A 21803-nucleotide genomic window follows, 5' to 3' on the forward strand; every position below is an offset into this window, starting at 1 on the left:
CCCACAGTAGCAGGGAGGGCCTCAAACCCCATTCTTACCTCTCTGTCCTCTCTCAGACCCCTCTCTCTATCCTGATTCAGAATCAGGGCTTCATACTGGAGGGTTGAGGGTTCGACTCCAGCTGAGACTCATTTTGCAGTCTGGAGGAACTGGGCCCTAGTGGGAGGCCCCTAGCAGACTCCGGGGGACCCACCGGGTGGCTCTGCTGGGGCCTCACCTCGGGTCTGCCTCTTCCAGAGCAGCGCCTGGGAGTCCGCCTGGTGGAAGGCATCAATCGTTGCAGAGGAACCGTGGAAGTGTGGCGTGCACTGTCCTGGACACCAGTGTGTGGGGTGTCCTGGAATCGCATTGCGGCCGAAGCCGTGTGCGCGTGTTGGGCTGTGGCGGGCTCGGGACATTGGGCCAACTCGGCTGGCCCAGCTCTGAGCAGCAGCTCCCATCGTCTGGTTTGGCAGCAGGCAATGCCAGCGGAACCCCCCAATGCACGCATGAAGCCCTGGCACCGGGCTATCCGGTGCAGCAGTGATGAGTGGCAGCTTTGCAAGGTGGTGGAGGAGCCCTGCGGCGTGGACCAGAGACCTGCCCAGGTCTCCTGCGCAGGTACCAGGGTGCTCGTTGCCACTCTCAGTCAGATATCACCCCTAACTTCAATCAAGCTTCGTCCTCCTAACTCCAAAGTCCGTACCAAGAATCACTGGGTGGGCCCCAGTGATAGAACCACGGGGAGGGCGTTTGCCTTGTACGTAGCCACCCGGGTTTGATCCCGGCATCCCATAGAGTCCTCGAGCCTTCCAAGGAGTGATACCTGAGCACAGAGCCAGAAGTAACCCCCGAGCACTGCTGGGTGAGGCCCCAAAAGTCACCCATGGTGCGACTGGTTCCAACCTCTGCTGTATCATATTCAGGTCCAGAGTATTTCAGCTTTGGCCACCAGACTTTCCCTTGATGGCACTGCAAATTCCTCCTTGCAATTTGTCCAGCAATTCACCCACATGATTCTTTAATTTGGTTTCCTTTCTTACTTGTCACCCCCCTCTTTCATTCTTCCCCCCTAACATTTAAAAGCACTGACTTTTGGAAGGTCCGGGGCATTCTGCACCCCCACCCTTTACCCCAGATCAGACCAGCTTCTCAGGCCCTAACCTCCCATCCAAACAATTAGCTTAAGTGCCCTAGGCCCACCCAAACAGGCTTCACTAGCTCTGCCCACCAGCCCCCCCCAGTTGCTCCCCATTGGGTAACCACCATAGGGCACCTGACCCAGACCTAACCCATAGGTCCAACAGGTCCTAGACCCCTCACTGTGCACTCCACAAACCTTTCCACCCTCTTGCTTCCTCACCCTCTTTCCTCCCATTCTCACCCCTTTTTCCTCTCCCCGCACAAGCCTTTTCCCCTCCTGCCCACAGAGACCCGAGCACTGCGTTTGATGGACGGCAGCAGCCCATGTGCAGGCCGGGTGGAGATGCTGGAGCATGGCAGGTGGGGCTCGATCTGTGACGACAACTGGGACCTGCAGGATGGCCATGTGGTGTGTGGGCAGCTGGGCTGCGGCTGGGCCATCCAGGCTCTGCCCGGCTTGTACTTCCCACCGGGGCAAGGGCCCATCCACCGTGACCTGGTGAACTGCTCCGGAGACGAAGCCTTCTTGTGGGATTGCCCAGGCCTGCTAGGCCGCAACTACTGTGGCCACAAGGAGGACGCGGGCGTGGTGTGCTCAGGTTGGTGGGAACCCCTGGGAGATGCAGGTGGGGTGCAGATGAGATTTAGAATCCTGGAGACTTGGAGTGGGTGGGCCGGCTCAGAACAAGGTGGTGGAGGGAGGGAGGCCCAGATGAGTTTTCGAGGAGACAATTGGGGCAACAGGCCAGGTTTGGGCTGAATAAATATCCTTGAGTCTGGGGCCAGAGTGATCATGCAAGGGGTAGGGTGTTTGCCTTGCACACGCTAACCTAGGAAGGACCGCAGTTCGATCCCCCGGCATCCTATATGGTCCCCCAAGCCAGGAGCGATTTCTGAGCCCCTTAGCCAGGAGTAACCCTGAGAGTCACCCAAAAACAAACAAAATAACAACAAAATAACAAAAATCCACTCACTTTTTTGGAGTTCCTTTTTTGGCCACACCTAGTATTGTTCCTGTTCTGTATTCAGGAATTATTCCTTGGCAGTGCTTGGGAAAACCATATGGAATGATGGAGATTAAACCGGACCCCAGAGGAGTCTGAGTGATAGTACAGTGGTAGGGCGTTTGCCTTGCATGCAGTCAGCCCTGGAAGGACCTGGGTTCAATCCCTGGCATCCCATATAACCCTTGAACCTGTCAGGAGTGATTTTCTGAGCACAGAGCCAGGAGGAACTCTTGAGAGCTGCTGATTGATTCAACTCCCCCCTCCCTTTTTTTTGGTTATTGTTGACTAATGGGGGCATTTTAGGATGGGGCAAGAGAGAGGTGGGGGGTACTGATGAAAGGGCGGGGCGTGCCCAAGATATGAGGAACAACCAGTGTGGGGTATTTGCCTTTGGGGGGGTATTAAACCCAAAGTCTGACTTCTCCCTCCCTGGCCTCTTCTGCAGAGCACCAGTCCTGGCGCCTAACCCAGGGTGTCGACTCATGTGAAGGGCAGGTTGAGGTCCACTTCCGAGGGGTGTGGAACACCGTGTGTGACAGCGTGTGGTACAAGCCGGAGGCCACCGTGCTCTGCCGGACTCTAGGATGTGGCAACGCAGTAAAAATACCCCCAGCCCAGCCTCACACGCTGCAGGGCCAGATGTTCTATTCATGTAATGGCAGCGAGCCTGCGCTCAATCACTGCAACTGGCACTATAACAACTCCAACCTCTGCATCCAGTCGCTGGCAGCCAGGGTCCTCTGCCTCAGGTAGCCCCCCCCCCACCCAGCGCCCCCAGGATTCCAACCAGCTTTTAGATTAGGGTTCCCTGCCCAAGTCCAGAGCTTTCGAGGCTGCAGCCCAGAAGCTACAGTTGGGAGGGAAGTAGGAGGAACTAGCTAGGAGCCCATGGCTTGCCCAGGATGGCATTATGCCCAGGTTAGGGTACTCTGTGCCACGAATCCTTTGTTTTCCCTTCTGAATGGTGACTCAGATATTCCATAGGACACTCAAAAGGGCCCAAGGGATAGGGGTTTTGCTCGGGGTGACTCTGGACTGATGCTCATGGAGCTGGAGAGCATCCAGGTTCTCCTTTGTTGGCTTAACTTCACAGCTGCTCTTTGGAAGCGCTACTGGGTTGCAGACAGTGAAGGCGGTGGTGTTTATGGAATTGTGTACCTAATCGCGGCTCTCTCTTTTGAGGTCCTTGAAAGACACAGGGGCTGCAACTAGCAACAACTGCAGCCCCTTGTCATGGTTGATAGTCCCCCCTGATTTTGGAGGGATCATTAAAGGTGGGATCATTAAGAAAGTATGGGGTGGCACATAGCCATTTGTCTTGCATGTGGCCAACCCGAGTTTTATCCTTGGCATCCTGTATGGGCCCCCAAACATCGCTAAAGAGTGACTCCTGAGTTCAGAGCCAGGAGTAACCCCTGAGCACCATCAGGTGTGACTCAAAAACCAAAATAAATCAATAAATAATTATTGAAAAAAAAATTTTTTTTTTTTTTGGTTTTTTGGGCCACACCCGGCCATGCTCAGGGGGTTACTCCTGGCTGTCTGCTCAGAAATAGCTCCTGGCAGGCACGGGGGACCATATGGGACACCGGGATTCGAACCAACACCTTTGGTCCTGGATCGGCTGTATGCAAGGCAAACTCGCTGTGCTATCTCTCCGGGCCCTGAAAAAAAATTTTTAAAAAAGAGAAGACATGGGGCCGGAGAGATAGCATGGAGGTAAGGTGTTTACCTTTCATGCAGAAAGGTCATTGGTTCGAATCCCGGTGTCCCATATGGTTCCCCGTGCCTGCCAGGAGCGATTTCTGAGCACGGACCCAGGAAAACCCCTGAGCACTGCCGGGTGTGACCCAAAAACCACACACACAACAAAAAAGAGAAGACATGATTCCAGTACTGCCCTTTGCCAGCTTGGAGGGAGGAAGGAAGGAAGGAGGAAGCAAGGAGGAAGAAAGGAAGGAAAAAAGGAGGTAGGAGAGAGGAAGGGAGATAAGATCAAAGGAGGGAAAAAGGGTAGAAGGAAGAATACATGAAGGAAGGGAGGAATGGGGAAGAAGGAAGAAAGGAAGGGAGCAAAGGAATGAAGGGGAAGGGAGAAAAGAGGGAAGTGGGGAGGAAGGAATATAAAAGGAAGGAAGGGAGGGAGGGAAAGAAGGAAGGAAGAAAAGGAAAGATGGAAGATAGGAAGAGAGAGATAAGGAAGGAGGGAAGGAAGGGAACATTTTCTCAGAGACCCTTATTCTGACTTAACAACACTCATCCTTTAACTCACAAGATCCTATGGGGGGATTCCCTAGCCATGTGGCCTCCTTAGGGTGCCCATGCCTGGTCCCTATCTGTCATACTCAATGTGTAGCACAGCCCGTCATGCAGGAGGCGCAGAATGATTGGGGGTGCTTTCCAACAGGGTCCCGGAAAACTGCTCAACCTGACGACATCTGAGGCCCCCACCACTGCTCAGCCGGTCACTGAGAGTAAGTGTCCTGGGACCAGGCTTCTCAGAGGTGCTGGCACATGCAGGCAGGCACATGTGTGTATATGTGAGTGTGCCTATATGTGTCTCAGTTTCCACCCACGAGAGGCCTCATGGTTTAGCCCCTTCTCCCACTGCCAGACAACACACTTGTCTGTTGCAACCCTTCTTTCTGTGCCAGTCTCATGCTTCCAGGATCCTGGTATTGGAGGGGTGTCTATGCCTTGGGTGTTCCCACAGGCAGAGGACAGAGCGAAAGTTCCATGTGGTCTAATGCCAGCCAAGAGGAAGGGAAACACGAGGGTACAGCTATAGTGTTTATAGGAACCCAAGCTTGAGCCCAGTCTGAGAGTCCTGTTTGTTAGCCCCTCCATAATCACAGTAGCCCCTAGGGAGGCCTCAGTGAGCCAAATACTGAGACAGGAGCTCCAGGAAGGTAGTGCCCCAGACTTGGCTGCAATCTGCATTCAAGGCTCTGGATTGGGGCCAGGGAGAAAAAGACCCTCTGGGGCTCCAATCCCAGCCAATCCCTTGCTATCTGGGTCATGCCAAGCCATTCTGAGCCTCAAAAACTGCACTGGAAATTGGGGCTGATCACCAAGCACCTCTCCTAGGACTGAGTCTACAATGAATTCCTTGTTCTTGCAAGATCGGTATTAAAAGCTAAAGACAAGCAACAAAACAGTCTAAGACTCGAAAGAAGAAAGAAAAATGTATTTATAGTAACACCTGCGAGAATGAAATGTTTAGGAGGATTTTACTTTCAAGAAAAAGACATGCATCCAGAAACTGTAAAAAGCTAAAAAAACTGGTGCAAAGGACTTGAGTGGTGAGGAGCCCCCCCCCAACAAAGAGCATGCCAAGGCTCGGAAACTCTTGGGGTTAGTTGGTATCTGTATGGGGATCCCCAGGATACCAGTATTCAGGGATAGGTGTTCCTTTCTTGGCCTCTGGCTCCTTTATCCTCTCATCTCTCCTTGGTGATGGTGAAAAGGGAGAGGGAGGGACCTTTATTTTTAAATTAAATAAAATTAAACCACCGTAAAAAATACACAGTTGCAGAGTTAGTCGTGGTTGAGTTTCAATCAAATAGTGTTCAACCATCTCTCAACCCTCTCTTCATGAGTATTTATTTCCTGCCACTAGTGTCCCCACTTTCCCTCCTCTCCCAGTCTGCCCTCTGTGGCAAACCACAATTTTCTTCTCTCTCTCTCTCTCTCTCTCTCTCTCTCTCTCTCTCTCTCTCTCTCTCTCTCTCTCTCTCTCTCTCTCTCTTCCCTTTTAGACACAATTAGTAAATATTGTTACTGGAGGGGTATCATGAAGATTAATTTACTTCCTTTTAGCACCCAGTTCTTGTCCAGAGTGATCATTTCCAACCATCACTGTCATAGTAGCCCCCTCTCCGTCCTAACTGTCTTCCCCCTGCTCTTTGTGGCAAGCTTTCTACCATGGACCAGTCCTCCTGATCCTCGTTTCTCTTGTCTTTGGGTAATATTCTATATCTGATTAGCTAGTCTTCAGTAAAGGAGTAAAAACCTAGCAAGTGGATCAAGGAAAGTCTTTTCAACCAATTGATGTTGGAAAAAACTGGTAGCTACATGCAAACAAAACAAAACAAACAAAGAACTCAGATATCTTTCTAATGCCAGGCACAAAAATAAAATCAAAATGGATTAAAGATCTTGATATCTGCCCTAAATATCAAGGAGAAAAAACAAGGGCAGACCTTTCTACAACATTGGAACTAAAGGCATTTTCATTTGTTTTTGTTTTTTTGGGTTTTGGGCCACACCCGGCAGTGCTCAGGGGTTACTCCTGGCTGTCTGCTCCGAAATAGCTCTGGCAGGCATGGGGGACCATATGGGACACCGAGATTCGAACCAACCCACCTTTGGTCCTGGATGGGCTGCTTGCAAGGCAATGCCGCTGTGCTATCTCTCTGGGCCCACTACAGGCATTTTCAAAGATGAATCACCACTGACCCCAGCAAAAATAAACAAATGGGATTATATCAAATTAAGAAACTTTTACTCTTGGGGTCAGAGCAGTGGTGCAGGGCATAAGGCCTTGCACACACTAGCCTAGGACGAACCGAGGTTGGATTCCCCAGCGTCTCATATGATCCCTCAAGTCAGGAGCGATTTCTGAGTGCATATCCACGAGTAACTCCTGAGCATCACTGGGAGTGACCCCAAAAAGAAAAAAAAAAAAAAAGAAAAAGAAAAAAGAAACTTTTACACTTCAAAAGAAACTGTGGCCAGGATAAAAAGACTGCCCACAAATTGGGAGAAATTATTTGCCCAGCACCCACTATTATAAGACACTAGTAGAGTGTAACAATAATAATAATAATAAAAAAAGGCAAAACCACCCAACCCCATCAAAAATTGGGGGGGGGGAGGAAGTAATGAACAGAACTTCTGCAAAGAAAAATTACAAATTCCCCAAAGGGACGTGGAAGGACCTTTTAATCTGACCATAGTTGAAAGTCTCAGAGGGAGAGAGTGCTGGGGTAACCCATGCTGTGCTTGAACTCTATCAGGCTACCCCCTGAAGCTCAGCACACTCCTTTCCTAGGCCACCATGGTCCACACAGCCAAGGGCCAGACTCACCAGGCTCCCCATGAGTCCTCTTGGAGCCACATTATCTCAATCCCCTGAACCCCCAGGTCAGCATATTTTGCACTGTTTTCTTACTGCTACACCCAGTTTCGGACCCTCACTTGGGGGGGGGGCGCTGCACACCCCCAGCCTTCCACACTGCCTTTAGGCAGCCTGCCATTTTTCTCCTGGGAGACAGGAAGTCCACAGTGAGGGCTCAGGAGGGCTGCACCCCAGCCTTCAAGGAGTGCAGGTCTGATAGGAAAGGACCATCTCTGGCTGTGCTCAGTTGGGGCTGTGTCATGATCAGGTGGGCCTCAGTTACAGCAGCATCTCCATGAACCTGGGGCACCAGACCACCAGAGCCACTCCAAGGCTTGTGATATTTGTAAACTGGGGCCTGGGGTCAGGCATACTCAGGGGCACCCAGTAATTCTGGGGTGAGTAAGCCCTGGGGACTGCAGACTAGGGGAGCAGCATCTATTCTGTCATCCCTTCACCGTGCAGTTTCTGAGCACACACTAGGCTGGTGGCCTGTTTCTAAGCACCCACTCAGCACTAGGCTGGTGGCCTTGTTTGGGGGGAAGAGGTGTGGGAGTCCCCCCCCCTCACAAAAGCAGCTCAGCTAAGAGGATAGAGTCAGGTGGAGAACCTGTAAGCTGGATCTGTCTCTCTCCCTGACTCAGGGCTCTTCCTTCCAGTATCAGCTGTGACCGTGGACACAGGCTCCTGGACCGCCAGGGAACTGTGGCTCCTCCTCTCCTGCGGGATGCTGGGCATCCTCCTCCTGTGCACAATCCCCGCCATCGCCGTGCTCATCTATAGGGGAAGGGAAAGTTTGGTAAGTGCCAAGTCGGGGCCCCCTGGGGATCAGCCCCCCTTACTGTGTGCCTGGGGGGGGGCCTGGCCGGGATCTCCCCACTGCTGCTATAGCCCCCTCTCTCTACAACCTCTTCCCTGGCCCAGAAGACTTGCTGGAGGAATTTGCCAGCAGGTCCCAGGAAGTAGGCATTTCAGTGGGGGCATCAAGAAGATCAGATCCTATGTGTATTCTGTGTATGCACAAGTTTTTACATACACAAACATGTGTGCGCATGTGCATGTGGTATGTAGAATGTATTCACATGTGCACACAACCATGTCTACACATATCTGACACGTTTACATGTAATATGCAGCACCCATGGGCATGCCTATGTGTTTCTATGCATACACACATGTTCTATATACATAATGTATATATAGTGCTGTTTTCATGTGGGTGATGCTCACACTTTTATGCATGGTGTGTGTCCATGCATGCAGGTGACATGTGCATGCATTTTGTGTGTGTCTGTGTATGTGTGTGGCATGTGGGGTGTGTGTAAGGGGGTATCTTGCTGAGCATGGAGCCAGGTAAGCTGGGGGCAGAACTGACTTTGAGACTCTTTGCTCCCTCCTCAGCCTTCCCCGCTTCGGTGAACCACCAGCACCCATCCACTAGCAACCAAGCAGGGACCAATAGCTACTCTGAGGTCCCCAACAGCGCCCCCAAAGAAGGTAGGACATCACCACTGGTCCCACCTGGGCGATGCCAGGGGCTTTCTGCGCTCTCAGTTCTGCTTGGCCAAAAGCAGAAGCCTAGTGGGAGATCATCTAGCACAACAGGCGCCCCCGGGACTGGGGAACTTCTTCACCCCAACCAAGGCAATGACCTGCCCATACAGTCTTCCTAGGGATGCTGGGCTTTCTGTTTCTGGGTCACAAAACTAGACAACCTTGGTTGTCCCTGGAAAGCGCTGCTCTGCTCCAAGAGTGATCAGCACCCGGCACCGCACTGCCGCCTCATGCTCCTGGCCTATAATTTGATTTTCTATTTTTGGAGGGGAAAATTGATCTGTCATTCATCTTTTATCCTCCATGGATTTGTACCACCACTTGCGAGTGCCATAGCAGACTTAGAGTCTAAGCACATTTTGCAGGATGCGTTTGTAAAAATCCCCTTTATTGGAAAGGGCTTAATGGACATGAAAACCAACACAGAACTCAGCCCCGGTTAAGAATTATTCAGGGTACGTGATATCCGAGATGAGAAGGCAAGAACAGAGCATGTGTGTGGCCCCGGGCCACTTAGCTGCTGCTAAGTGGACATTATGATCCAAGATGGGCAAGTGTCTCAGTTTCTTTAACTGCAATAGGATTAAGGCTAACCTTGTACAGCACACAGATGTTGTCCAAAATAAAAAATAAAATAAAGTTTAGTTCCAAAACTAAAGTAATAATACAAATAAAAAAATAAACATGGGCGAAAGATAGCACAGCAGGTAAGGCACTTGCCTTTGCATGCAGAAGGACGGTGGTTTGAATCCCAGCATCCCATATGGTCCCCTGAGCCTGCCCGGAGCGGGCGATTTACGAGCGTAGAGCCAGGAGTAACCCCCTAAGCGCTGCCTGTGCTGTGACCCAAAAACCAAAATAAAAAAATTAATTAATTATAACCAAAACACATGCTGGGGCCAGAGTGATAGCACCAGCAGGTAGGGCATTTGCCTTGCATGCCCCCCCAACTGGGGTTCAATCCCTGGTATCCCATAAGCACAGCTAGGAGTGATTCCTAAGTGCAGAGCCAGGAGTAATCCCTGATCATCACCCAGTGTGGCCTCAAAAATCTCACCCCCCAAAAAAACCCCAAAACTAACCCAAGTGCTCTTTAGTTCCTGAGTCTGAGCTGGGGGGTGAGAAGGGCTGGGAAAACCCAAGCTGGGTGGTCTGGGAGGGGCTGCCTGATGCTCTCCCTGCTGTTCTGTACCCAGTGTCCTCCCTGCTCTGGGCAGCCCCTCTGCCCATCTTGTTGCATGCCCCCCCCACTCTGTTTTCTCCCCAGTTCCCCTGCTGCCCGTCCAGGCTCAGGCCCCACCGCCCGCAGACTCAGACTCGGACTCCGACTATGAGCATTATGACTTCAGCTCACAGCCACCCGTGGCCCTGAGCACCTTCTACAGTGAGTGCTGTGGCCGAAGGGGTCCCCTCCGGGAGAGGTCCACTGGTGAGGGTGGGAGCCCCCCACACTCTTGCCCACTGGGATCCCTAAGTGAAAATTCCAAAGTACGCAGGCCCTAGAGACATGGCCATGCCCAGAAGTACTTCCCACACCAGCCTTGTTCCCCTGCACCCATGCCTGCACCCCAAATTTTGTCTCTCCCATTCACCTGAATGCACCATGTAGGGAGCGGTACAGGCAAGACACCCCACTTGGATGACTCCTTCCCCCCTACCCCCTCTCTATCCCATGCAATCTCCAGTCTGTGGCCCCCCAACCCCTGCTTTTCCAGCTCCTCTTTCTGCTATGGGGGGCAAAGGGAAGGAAGACAGTGCCGAAGAATAGGATTCCCCACAATGCTAAGGGTTGTGTGAGAGCAGAGAGTGTGCGTTATAGAACTACTTGGGAAAACTTGTCAGAAATTTCTGAGGCCCCTACCCGGTACCTGCTGTGTCAGTTGGGGTAAGAGGATGTGATTGTGAGCCCCAATAGCCTGGCATCCGAGGCATCAGGGAAGGGTGGCCTTTCTTGATTCCCTGGAGCCCCTCACAAATCTTTGTTCAGATAGCTCAACAACCCCCTACCCATCAATTTGAACCCAGCAGGATTAGGGATGGGGAAGAGCCAGGGCTTCACAGAAGTGACATTCACATCCCTGCAAGGGGGAATATCTTCCACATCTGGAGGTGAAACTGAGGCCTGAGCATCTCCTTCCCTACCAAGGCACAGTGCATGTTGGGGAGCAGCCAGCCTCTCCCCCATCACTGGGACTCCCCATACTCTGGCTTCTGCTGGGACCAGGGGTGGTGTGTGGGAGAAACAGGGCTGAGGTGTCCCCCCCAACCTGGGGTCCTGAGACCCCACGTGCCCCTGGCAGATGGATTGCCCAGAAGCCCAAGTCACAGACTGAGTCAGGAGGTGGGCCACTTGGAAAGCCACAACTCAGGGTTCCAGAAACTCTAGCCCCTGAAGACACTGTGAGCCTTGTCACTGGGATTCATGATATTGGTTCATACCTCCTACCTAGCCTGCCTGCTATGCTTTGGGAGGCTCCTGGGCTGCCCCAACTGCGAGGCAGAGCCCAAAACATGGGGACATCCGAGAGAACCCCCATATCCATCTGGAGCCCTAAATCACAGAAGGTGCAGTTGGAGACAGAGGGGCGTGCAGGAACCAGAGCTTAGGACTAGGAGACTCTCAGAGGGCCCAAGCACACAGTGAAAAGCCCTCTGGGCTGGTCTTTCACCCCCATTCAGCTTCGGGGAACCCTTGAGTCCTCAGGACCATCAGCCTTCCAGAGTCAGTGCATCCCTCTAGCTCTCTGACTACTTCTGTTCTCCTCCTGCAGATTCCCAGCGTCACCGCTTCACAGAGGAGGAGGCACAGCAAAACAGGTTCCATCTGCCGCCTCTGGAGGAAGGTGAGTCAGGACGGGGTGCAGGGTCCAGGGGGCCCCCATCCTCCTCTCTAGAACTTACCAGCTGGATATGCCCACCTGCAGGGCCTCCCTCACCAAGCTGAGACCACCTGCCTACCTCTATTATACTCCCCTGAGTCTCTCTTTCTCTCTCTCCGCACTCAGACCCCCCCATCCCTGGGGCCCACATACCTCTGACCCCAATTTTGCCTTGTAGACACCCTGTCCCTGGGCCCTCAATGCCCCATCAGGCACAACAGCGCCTCTAGCACCTCGTCGGGTGAAGGTTACTGCAACAGCCCCCCGCGGTGGATTTCCTCCCTGGAACCCACCACCTCTCTCCTGGAGCAGCCCCCCTAATTTGGAGCTGGCGGGCTCCCAGGGAATGTTTTCAGGTACCCGGGACCCAGGGGGAGACTATACACAGCCTAAGTGCCCATCCTGCCATATGTGAGGCCCCCTGGCCCCGGGAGGGCCTGAGCAAACTGTGCCTGGAAGTGGGTAAATGACTGACTTTGGGGTCTCCAGCAGGACCCTCAGTTGATGACAGCTCCAGCACCTCCTCTGGTGAGGAGTGGTACCAGAACTTCAAGACCTCACCTCAGCCACCTCTGGGGGAACAGTTTGCAATGTCAGGTGACAGGTGGCTGGGGATGGGGGTGTCCTGGAAGGGGCACAAAGAGGGACTGGGAGTCTAGCGGTATAATCCCACCTAGGAAAAGGGGTTTTGTGGGGGTTTTTTTGGTAGGGAGGGAGGTTTGGGCCACAACTGGTGGTACTCAGGGCTGCAAGACTTACTTACTCCTGACTCTGTGCTCAGGGATTATTTCTGGAGGTGTTCAGGAGACCCAATGTGATGCTGGGGATCCAACTGGGTTCGACCACATGCAAGGCAAGTACCTTAATTCCTGTACTATCTCTCCAGCTTAGAGGTGAAATAAGAGAGGTGATAGGAAAAATGGGTGTGGATGCAAAAGAAAAAGATACCAAGCTGGGAAGGGAGTAAGCTTCTTGTCTCTGGAGGTAACCAAGCAGATGAAGCCAATAGCGTTTGGGTAGGGCAGTGATCACAGAGGAATGCCCTCCAGCTAAGGCACTTTTTAGGGTGACATTCCAGCAGGGAGGTGGCAGTGAATGTAACGGGGTTACAGTCAGCTCCCCACTGACGCTATGTCCTATTCCACAGGGTTCACTAGTTCACAGCCTGAGTTCACCTACAATGAAGACTATGATGACATCGGAGCCCACCTAGCTAGCCCAATGGGCAAGACCCAGGCTTCTCCCCACAGGACTCCTGCACCCCCTCTCTTTCCCCCAACATGTCTTATGGGGGTTTGTGAGGTCTGAGACCCCACACCCAAACAGACCCTGCACAGGGTCCCATCCCAGAGCCCAGACAGCAGCCCCCCACGGGCCTGGAAATGGTCACCCTGGAGAGGCCTGAGCTGTGTCTCAGGGCCAGCAGAGACCCAAGAGGGACAGGACCGGACAATTCCAAGGCCCCTCCCACATCTCAGCTCCCTGAGCGACTCAGAGGGCTCCAGACCTGGAGGTGCAGTCCGGGTCCCTCTGGCTGCATCCCCCCAGAGACTGAGAGGCCTCTCCCTGGTTGGTGACTGCGCCCTGGAGGGGACCCCCGCTTTCCTGCGCACTGCCTGGGGCCAGCCCTGCCCTCTAGAGACCCTCACAGCACCCAGGGGTTCAGCCCTCCTGCCACGACTGGCCCCGGACCAAGGAGCCTTAATCTGAGCTTCCTGTGAACACCAAAGCTAGTCCTAGCTCAGACCCCCCACCCCCAGAAATGCAGAGGTGGGGTTCTGTGCCTATGGGGCAAAGCAGCAGAGCTGCCCCCACCCCAGGACATGCCGGAAGCCGCAGCTCAATCCCTGCAGTCTGCCTATCTGAAAGAAGCAGCAGGAACGCACAATGTCACACCCCAGAGTTGCCATCATTGTGTCCAAGCAGCCTCCCCAGAGGCAGGCAGGAGCCTTGGGGCAGTTTCTGGGGTCCTGGGTACCCCTGATATTAAAGTAATCACTGACTGAAACCAGCATGTGGAGTGACAAGTCATTGAACTTAGAGAATCCAGAAGGGTTTGGGTGGATGGGTGTGCATTGCATGCATGCATGTATGATGCGTACATATATGTATTACATGTGTGTAATATATGGTTCATGCCCACAAGTACATGTTTGTATGCATACTGCATGTTTATGCATGCTCTGTGCATGCCTAATATGTGGTCTACATGCATTTTAACACACATATGGGCATCTGTGTGCTGTGTGTGGGAACATGGATTTTTGTTGTTGTTGTTGTTGGTTTTTGAGTCTCACCCGGCAGTGCTCAGGGGTTACTCCTGGCTCCATGCTCAGAAATTGCTCCTGGCAGGCACGGGGGTCCATATGGGACGCCGGGATCTCGAACCGATGACCATCTGCATGAAGGCAAACGCCTTACCTCCATGCTATCTCTCCGGCCCCCATGGATATTTGTATGTGATTCGCGCAGCGTCTCTATTCATGAAGACAAAATGCAAAGTCTATGGGGGCCTGACACAGAGACCTGCTTCAAGGGACATGAAGATACAGGCTGCCTCCCAGAGGCTGCATCCGAAACTCCTGAGTGGCCAGCAGTTGTGCCCCACATCTGCCTTTCTGGCTCAGTGGGGAGCAGGGCTGTCAGACTCCAGACATGGGTTCCCAACCCTGGGAGTCAGAAGAACATTGAGCTCAGGGTCAAGGGGACCCAAGTTGGGCCTAGGAAGGGGAGAGGAAGCCGTGACTGTGAGGAAGAGGCCAGGTGGGGTTCAGGTGGGGGGGCACCTTTGCAGGGGATCAGAGCCTGGCAGTCTGGCCCAGCTATCAAGGGCCCTGCTCTGCCTGCACAGTTTTCACTGCCCAGGTTTCACGGTGCCAACCGAGAGCATATAGGGTGAGCCCTGGGGTTGGATACAGAGCCTGTGCCCAGGGGCTTCCTGGGATTGTCAACAGATGTGGTTGCACAGCATTGGGTCCTCCTTCAGGCTTTCCTCCTCACCCTCTCTCTATAGGGGGTCCTCTTAGGGGAGGAGCTAATGGAGGGGCAGCCAGAGCAGCCTTTTTGGTGCTGCTTCTGCCAAATTGAGGCTTCCCTCTCCTGGCTGTGTATTCTAGGAGAAGCCATTGGGTGTCTCTGAGCCTGGGCTTTCAGTCCCTGACCTCCTTGGCCCTCGATGCCCAGGGAGGAAGCTGGGAGAGGTTCCAGGGGGTAACACCCTGAATTCTTCACACTTCTCCCCAGAGCTCCCTTCACCCCAACCCTGCACCCACACCAGGAGAAACAATCCTGGACAGTCTCATGGGCAGTAAGGAGGGGACTTTCTTTTGGTTTGTTTGTTTGTTTTGTTTTTTATGCCATACCTGACCGCGATTTAGGGGTTACTCCTGGCTCTGTGCTCACAAGTTGCACCCTGGCAGGTTCGGGGGGACCATATGAAATGCTGGGAATCGAACCCAGGTCAGTCCTGAATCCACTGCATGCAAGCAAATGCCCTGCCTTCGTGCTATCTCTCCGACACCAAGGAGGGGAATTTCTGAGGTTGGGTTCACATGGAAGGCCCTAGGGTGCTGTCGGTTCAGAGAAGGGGACTGAACAGTGATGAGGCTCCCCCATGCCCCCACACCTGCCTGTCGAGGAGGGATGCATGTTCACCACCTATATATGGCAGCAATTGGAAGATGGAGATGAGTGCCCATTGCTTTGACCCAGTAGGGATAGCAGGCAGGATGTGCATCCACTTCTCCTGAGTTCAAGAATTCCCATACACCAGAAGGCCCAGGTTACCTACAAGATCGGAGCCAATTTGGGAAAGAACGAGGACGTCGAGGCTGGGAGGAAGGAGAGGTGGGAGCGGCATCCTTAGGTCCCTTGAGACCCTGAGAACCCTTTTGCCAGGGCTTCCATGCCACACCCACCACGCATGGACCACTGCAGGGACCACAGCCGTTTCTTCTGGTCCTTCTGCCCACCGTGGAAGACAGCTGGAAGGAAAAGAAAAAGCCTTCCCCTTCCTTCCTTCCTTCCTTCCTTCCTTCCTTCCCTTCCCACCTTCCATCCTTCCTTCCTTCTCTTCCTTTCCTTCCTTCCCTTCCTTCCTTCCCTTCCCTTCATTTCCTTCTTCCATCTTTCCTTCCTTCCCTTCCTTGCTTCCTTCCCTTCCCTTTCTTCCTTTCCTTCCTTCCTCTCCTTCCTTCCTTCCTTCCTTCCTTCCCTTCCTTCCTTCCTTCCCTTCCCTTCATTCCTTCCTTCCTCCCTTCCTTCCTCCCTTCCTTCTTCCTTCCCCCCTTCCCTTTCCTTCCTTCCTCCTTCCATTCCTTCCTTCCTCCCCTCCTTCCTTTCTTCCTTCCTATAGCAAATTCACTCACTTGGTTAATCACCCAAATAACGTGAAATTTTATATAATTAAATCACTCCAACACCCCATCTTCCCTCTCCCCGACTTTCTCCAGACCCTCCTTCCCCTGTCCCAAGTAAACACTTCAGACACTTAAGTGATTGTGAAGACATATTTCCCTACCTCCTACTATAAAAAGTATTGGCTAGTTATTTTTTGTATTTATGTATTTTATTATGTTATAATTGTAGTTCAGGTCACATGGTGGTTCCAATAGCATTTAGTGCTTTGGGTTCTCTGGGTTCAAGGTTACTGCTATCACCACCAAAGTCCCTAGAATGTTTATATAATATTGTTCAGGTTTTATGTTTACAATAGCCTGAAACTCTTTTTCTTACACTATTTCTACTCATACTTCCAGGCTTCTCTTCTTTTTCACCCCATGAGGCATATCTGAGAACTTTCTTAAGGAATTTTTGAGGGGTGGAGATGGAACCAGACCTGGCAGTGCTCAGATATTTTTCCTGGTTCTGTGCTCAGGTTCATATTCTGGTGTACTCAGGGGTCCATGTTGTACTGGGGGTTGAACCAGGTTGGTTGTGTGCAAGACAAGAGCCTTATCTCCCAAGAGATCTCTCCAATCTTCTGGGCTTTTACACACTATGGTTACCACATTGGTGTTTTTGCCCTCTGTGCCTCTGCATTATATGGAAAGTACATACAAAATGGTGCTACAACATAGCGTAGTAGCAGTGTGGGCAGTGGGGAAATGGCTACTAGCTCTGCTAGAGTTTGGGGAGAAGTCAGGATAAAGGAGTTGGCCTTTGAGGAAGGCATAGGAGTTTGGTGGCTGGAGAAGAGAGTGTAGGATATTCCTGGTAGCATTAGGTACAAGGTAGAGCATGTAGGCTAAAACCTGGGTGAGTGCAGTAGGGAGATGTTGGAAGTGATCTGATGAGATGATGTTCTGGAAAGATAGTCACTATGAAGGAGAGAGGGGCTGACGAAGACCAGTTGGCTGGTGGCCACACGTTTCTAATGGCCAGGCCTGGGGAGGGGCGAGAGTCAACGATATGGGACTCCCACTCCCACTACCCAAGGTAGGGTGACAGCTGAATGACAACTTCCAGCCAGAGCTCTACGGTGTTATTTACACACACAGACTATTGATGCCTCCAAGAGTCTGTGAATGTTCCTAGCATTTTCCCCATCTCTACAGTTGCAGAAACTGAGGCACAGAAGATCAGATTGTCCTGGGATGATCCAGCTCAGTGCCAGGTGGCCGGGTCTTGGTTACCTTCTCCTCCATGAGCCTCATGAGGCAGGAGGAGGAGAGGCTCCAGGCTCTTCTCTGTCACACTCACTGCCTGCAGCGGGGTACACTCCCTTCTGGGACTCTGAGGTCCCTTCAGGTGCTGCTCTGTGGTGCTGGGGATCACCCGGGTCACCAGCCAGCTCACGGGACACCATGGAGGTGCTAGAGATGGAGGTGGGTGGCAAGTACCCCGATCCTGGGAGCTCCCCCCATGGACAACTCCCCTTTGGCCGCTCTTCCTTGCTTTTACCCCACCCTTTGGAGATCCCCAAGGGCCAGTTGTGAGGGGGGCAGAAAAGTCCCATCAGGTGCCTCCCGATCTGAATCTCAGGGATGTGGCCCTAACGTCACTTCTGGGGCCCCAACTCACTTTCCCAGGACCCTCAGGGGGACTCACCCTCATCCTGGGGAGGGAGTGTGAGCCCTTCCCCTTCATTCTGGCATTCTGAGGTGGGCAGGAAGAGGGGGACACCCCTCCAGCAGGGAGTAGTTCCAAAGTGGCCTCAGTGGAAAGTTCGGGTCCCACCCACATCCTTCAGCTGTTTACCACTTTGGCGGGTTCTGGCACCCTTGACATGAGGTGAGGCTCATATCAGCATCATGAGGAAGGCCTAAATAGCAACAGAGGAAGAGGAAGGAGAGACACAAAGGGAGGGGAGGAAACAATGGGGAGGCACTACCTTCCCACTGCCAGGGAGGGAAAGAAGGTCAGGGAGTTCTTGATCAGGGACCCCCAGAAGTGGGTCAGAGTAAGGAGGTGTGCACATCTGGAGAATGGGAAGTCGGGGGCTGCTTTTCTCAGGTGTCATCCCCACCAGAGGACCCCTAACTCTGTCTCGCTGAAAAGGGCATCCAGCTCCTGTCCTCAACTTCTAACGTATACAAGTGGGGAGGGGCCTTATCTTCTTTCTGAGCACCCCAATCTCAAGTACTCCACAAGGGCCCTCCCCATGCACCCCCAGACTTGGTTCTCACCTCCCTTTTTTTTTTTTTTTATTTTTTATTTTTGGACCACACCCAGCGGCACTCAGAAAGCACTCCTGGCTGATACCAGGGATCAAAACCGGGATCAGCTGTGTGCAAGGCAAATGCCCCTACCTGTTGTGCTATTGTTCCGGCCCATCCTGCCTCCTTCTTTACTCTCTTTCCTAGTAAGGGGTGCAGAGAATGCAAGGAAAAAGATCTATGTGCACAGTCATGGTCTCCCCCACAGGCCTCAGAGACTCCAGGGCTTAGTACATAGAGACCCCTGCAACCCTGGGGGTGCTGACTGCAGCTTCCTAGAGCTCAGACACTCAGCCTGGCTTGAGGTTGCTTGAGGCTGCCCCTGGATGAGATGCAGAAATAATGAGGGGCAGTAACCACACACACCCCCCATCTTCTGCAGAGCCTAGATAGCCTTTATACCCTCACCCTATTCATCAAGCTCTCTCTGGCCCTGTGCCAATTCCCTGCTTATCTGCTCTCCTGAGCTTATTTCCCACCTCTGGAGGACCTGGGGAGGGGCCCCACCTAGTGATCTGGAGGTTTAGGCCCTGCAGAATGACCCCTAGGATGCTAGGGGGTCCCACCTTGGTTCCCCTGGGAAAATCCAGTGGGTGTACATGGGTCTCTGAATTTGAGTGTAGAAGGAACAGTCTGGCAGGCCCCGGCCACACGGCAGGCAACCTTGCCCACCCACCGAGACCTCAGCTTTCTCCTCCTCACTCCCTCCCCCACCACAGATCTCAGGTTCCTAATGATTGTAGGAAGTAACACCCACTTTCCTATCACCCCAGGAAGGAAAGGGGCCCCCAGCCTCTATGGCAGGTCTTTTTTTAGGCTTCCTGTGTCCCTTCCTGACCACTGTTGCTTAATATCCAAGTCTCTGTTATTTTTTTTGTTTATTTGTTTGTATTTTTGTTTTGGGGGGGCACACCCCGATGTGCTCAGGAATACTCCCCCCCTCCTGGCTCTTTGCTCAGGAATCACTCCTGGCAGTGCTCAGGGAATCCTATGGGATGCCGGAGATCAAACTTGTGTTGGCTGTGTGAAAGGCAAATGTCTTCCCCGCTGTGCTATCGCTCTGGCCCCACAACTCTGTTCTTATTCAAAGACTTATTACCCCCAACCATTGGAGACCCTGGGGCCCAGGTCCACCAAGCCTGTCTTGTGTCCCAAAGGACTCCTTTTTTCCCTAGAGGATGTCCAGGCCACCCATCTTCCAGGGCAGAGAGTGGAACTGATGGCAGCCAGGAGACCCCACACTTCTGACTTGAGAGGGCCCCCCACAACCATAACATGGAAGGATGATTGAAGCATTCACTCTGAAGCCCCCCAAAATTCTTCCAGAGCCCCACAACCTCTCCCCTCCCTTTTGGTTACAGGAAATTTTCTCTAGTCCCTGCTTTTGTTTTGGGACTCCCTGTCGCCCTTTTTCCAGTGGATTCCATAGTTCTGTTTACATGGCTTATGTTGGGGTTACAAACTCTAGGTACCCCACACACACACACATCTTGGCTCATACATTCATCCTGGCCTCTTACCAGCACCCAGGAGATTTCAGCCCTGTCGCCAGAGAATGAATTTCCTCTGTGATCTTTGTCCCGAGATTCTAACCCCGATCCTTCCAGCCATACCCAGGATCAGATCCAGGTCAGAGAGAAGGTGGTTTCACACTTCTCAGACTTGTTCCCAGAAGCCTTCGCAGTCTTGCTTTGCCCAAGTCTGCTTTTCTTCTGTTCACTCAATTCTGCTATAGTTTGTGAATATATTGTGAAATGATTGAATTTTGTGAATGGAAATCAATCTTATTGCAAAGGGAATCTGTACTCATCTTACAAAAATTCCTGGCAGGGGCTTTCCCAAAAAGCTCATATTGCAAAATAGAGTTCAGGACTGTTTCAGATTAAGGAAAGAAAAACAGTTGTCTGGAATTTTCTGCTGCTAAAGGGGGGAATTATTGTGACCGATAGGAAAAGAGAACCGAAGAGGTATGGAATCAGGGGCGATTCATGATCTCAGTGTTAGCTTGCCAATTTTAATAATATATAATGTTGTAAGAAAATCATCCTGCTGTTAGTAAGACACACAGGAAGTCACAGCAATAAAGTTACAACCGACTTATAAATCACTCAGAAAAAAAATGTCTTTTTATCTGTGTATATAGCAAGGAAGAAGAAAGAAGAAAGAACTAAGAAAGGGAGTAAAAACAGTTAACTCTAGCTGACCTAGATCAAGGCAACCCAGAGATTCTTGATATGATTTTTGCAACTTTTCTCTAAGCAGAAGCTCGTTATCACTTGTCATAACCTAAAGACAATTGACAGCTAGAGAGATGCTCTTGTTTTGGCTGGGAGACTTTGTTGTAAGTTAGAATTGGAACCGAAGTCCAGGAGCTGCCCGGTCTTAAAAGTGGAGATGGTCCACGCAGGGGGATGCTAGGCTGTGCATGGGCCAGCCTGAGTCACTCCCTAGGTTCCTAAAGACACAGGCAAGGGTCTGAAAAAGGGTTGATCCTTGGTGTCCTCAAGTCCCTCTCCATGACTGAGCTCCGGGGCCTGTAACAATTCCATAGCAGCGGATTTTGCAGGCAGAGGACAGAGAACAGACCTGGGGCACTCAGTTGGGCAGTCACAAGAAGTCCCAGGAGGGAAGAGTGGCCCCTGACTTCACTTCTCTGAACTCCCCTGAGTTGGGCAACACAGGCCAGCTCCCGAGCTAATGATGTCTTGAGGGTGGAGAAATGAGAAGGTAGAACTAGCCCCGAAGTTTCCAGAAAAGAGCTGAAGCCAAAAGGCACTCTCTGGTCTGTTAGATCCTGCACCACTGCCAGGACTGTCTGCAGTTGCGTGCTTGGATGGCAAAGGAGTCTTGCTCCCCATTTTATTTTGTGACAAACTTCATTTTTTAAAGAAAGTTAACCTTTAATTCCAGAAGGGTTTGAGAAATACGGAGAGACAGCAACAGACAGTAGCTGTAGAGATTCCTCCTCTTGGACTCACTTTCTCTGGCTGGTGAGAGGAGCTGATACCAACTTGCTAATCATCAGATTTCCAGAAGGTTCTTTTCCTGCGCCTGGACCTAGCCAGGACAGTTGCCTTCAGTGTCCTTAGGTATCCTCTAAACTCTTAGGACAGTCACAAAATTTCCAGACTCTCTTTGATTTGGCCAGCAATTGACCATTTTGGAAAGGACTGCTCGGAATTTTTATTTTATTCTATTTATTTATTTACTATTCATTCATTTATTTTTGGTATTTGGGCCACACCCTAGTGGTGCTCAGGGCTTACTCCTGGCTCTGAGCTCAGAAATCACTCCTGACAGGCTCAGGGGACCATTATAGGATGTCAGGGATCAACTCGGGTCAACAGCGTGCAAAGCAAATGCCTTCTCCCCACTGTGCCATATTGCTCCTCCCCCTATTTTTTTTTAAATCAGATCCTTGAAAAAGAAAAATGATAGAGGAGAGAGAAGGAAGCGCAATAAAGTA

At 51.9% G+C, this 21803-nt stretch overlaps 1 protein-coding gene across 1 annotated transcript in view; it reads left to right on the plus strand.

Moving 5' to 3' along the window:
• Positions 1 to 17617, plus strand: part of CD6 (CD6 molecule) — a 47688-nt gene extending 30071 nt beyond the window's left edge. Inside the window, 13 exon segments of the mRNA XM_049780859.1 lie at positions 238 to 600; positions 1410 to 1721; positions 2575 to 2878; positions 4503 to 4603; positions 7908 to 8042; positions 8650 to 8745; positions 10070 to 10186; positions 11574 to 11645; positions 11860 to 11942; positions 11944 to 12037; positions 12171 to 12278; positions 12829 to 12906; positions 17391 to 17617. Of these exon segments, the coding sequence (XP_049636816.1) occupies positions 238 to 600; positions 1410 to 1721; positions 2575 to 2878; positions 4503 to 4603; positions 7908 to 8042; positions 8650 to 8745; positions 10070 to 10186; positions 11574 to 11645; positions 11860 to 11942; positions 11944 to 12037; positions 12171 to 12278; positions 12829 to 12906; positions 17391 to 17617 (2090 nt within the window).
• Positions 17618 to 21803: the final 4186 nt, after the last annotated feature.

The sequence above is a fragment of the Suncus etruscus genome, chromosome 9, assembly GCF_024139225.1.
Source record: "Suncus etruscus isolate mSunEtr1 chromosome 9, mSunEtr1.pri.cur, whole genome shotgun sequence".
In the NCBI taxonomy this organism is placed as follows: Eukaryota; Metazoa; Chordata; class Mammalia; order Eulipotyphla; family Soricidae; genus Suncus; species Suncus etruscus.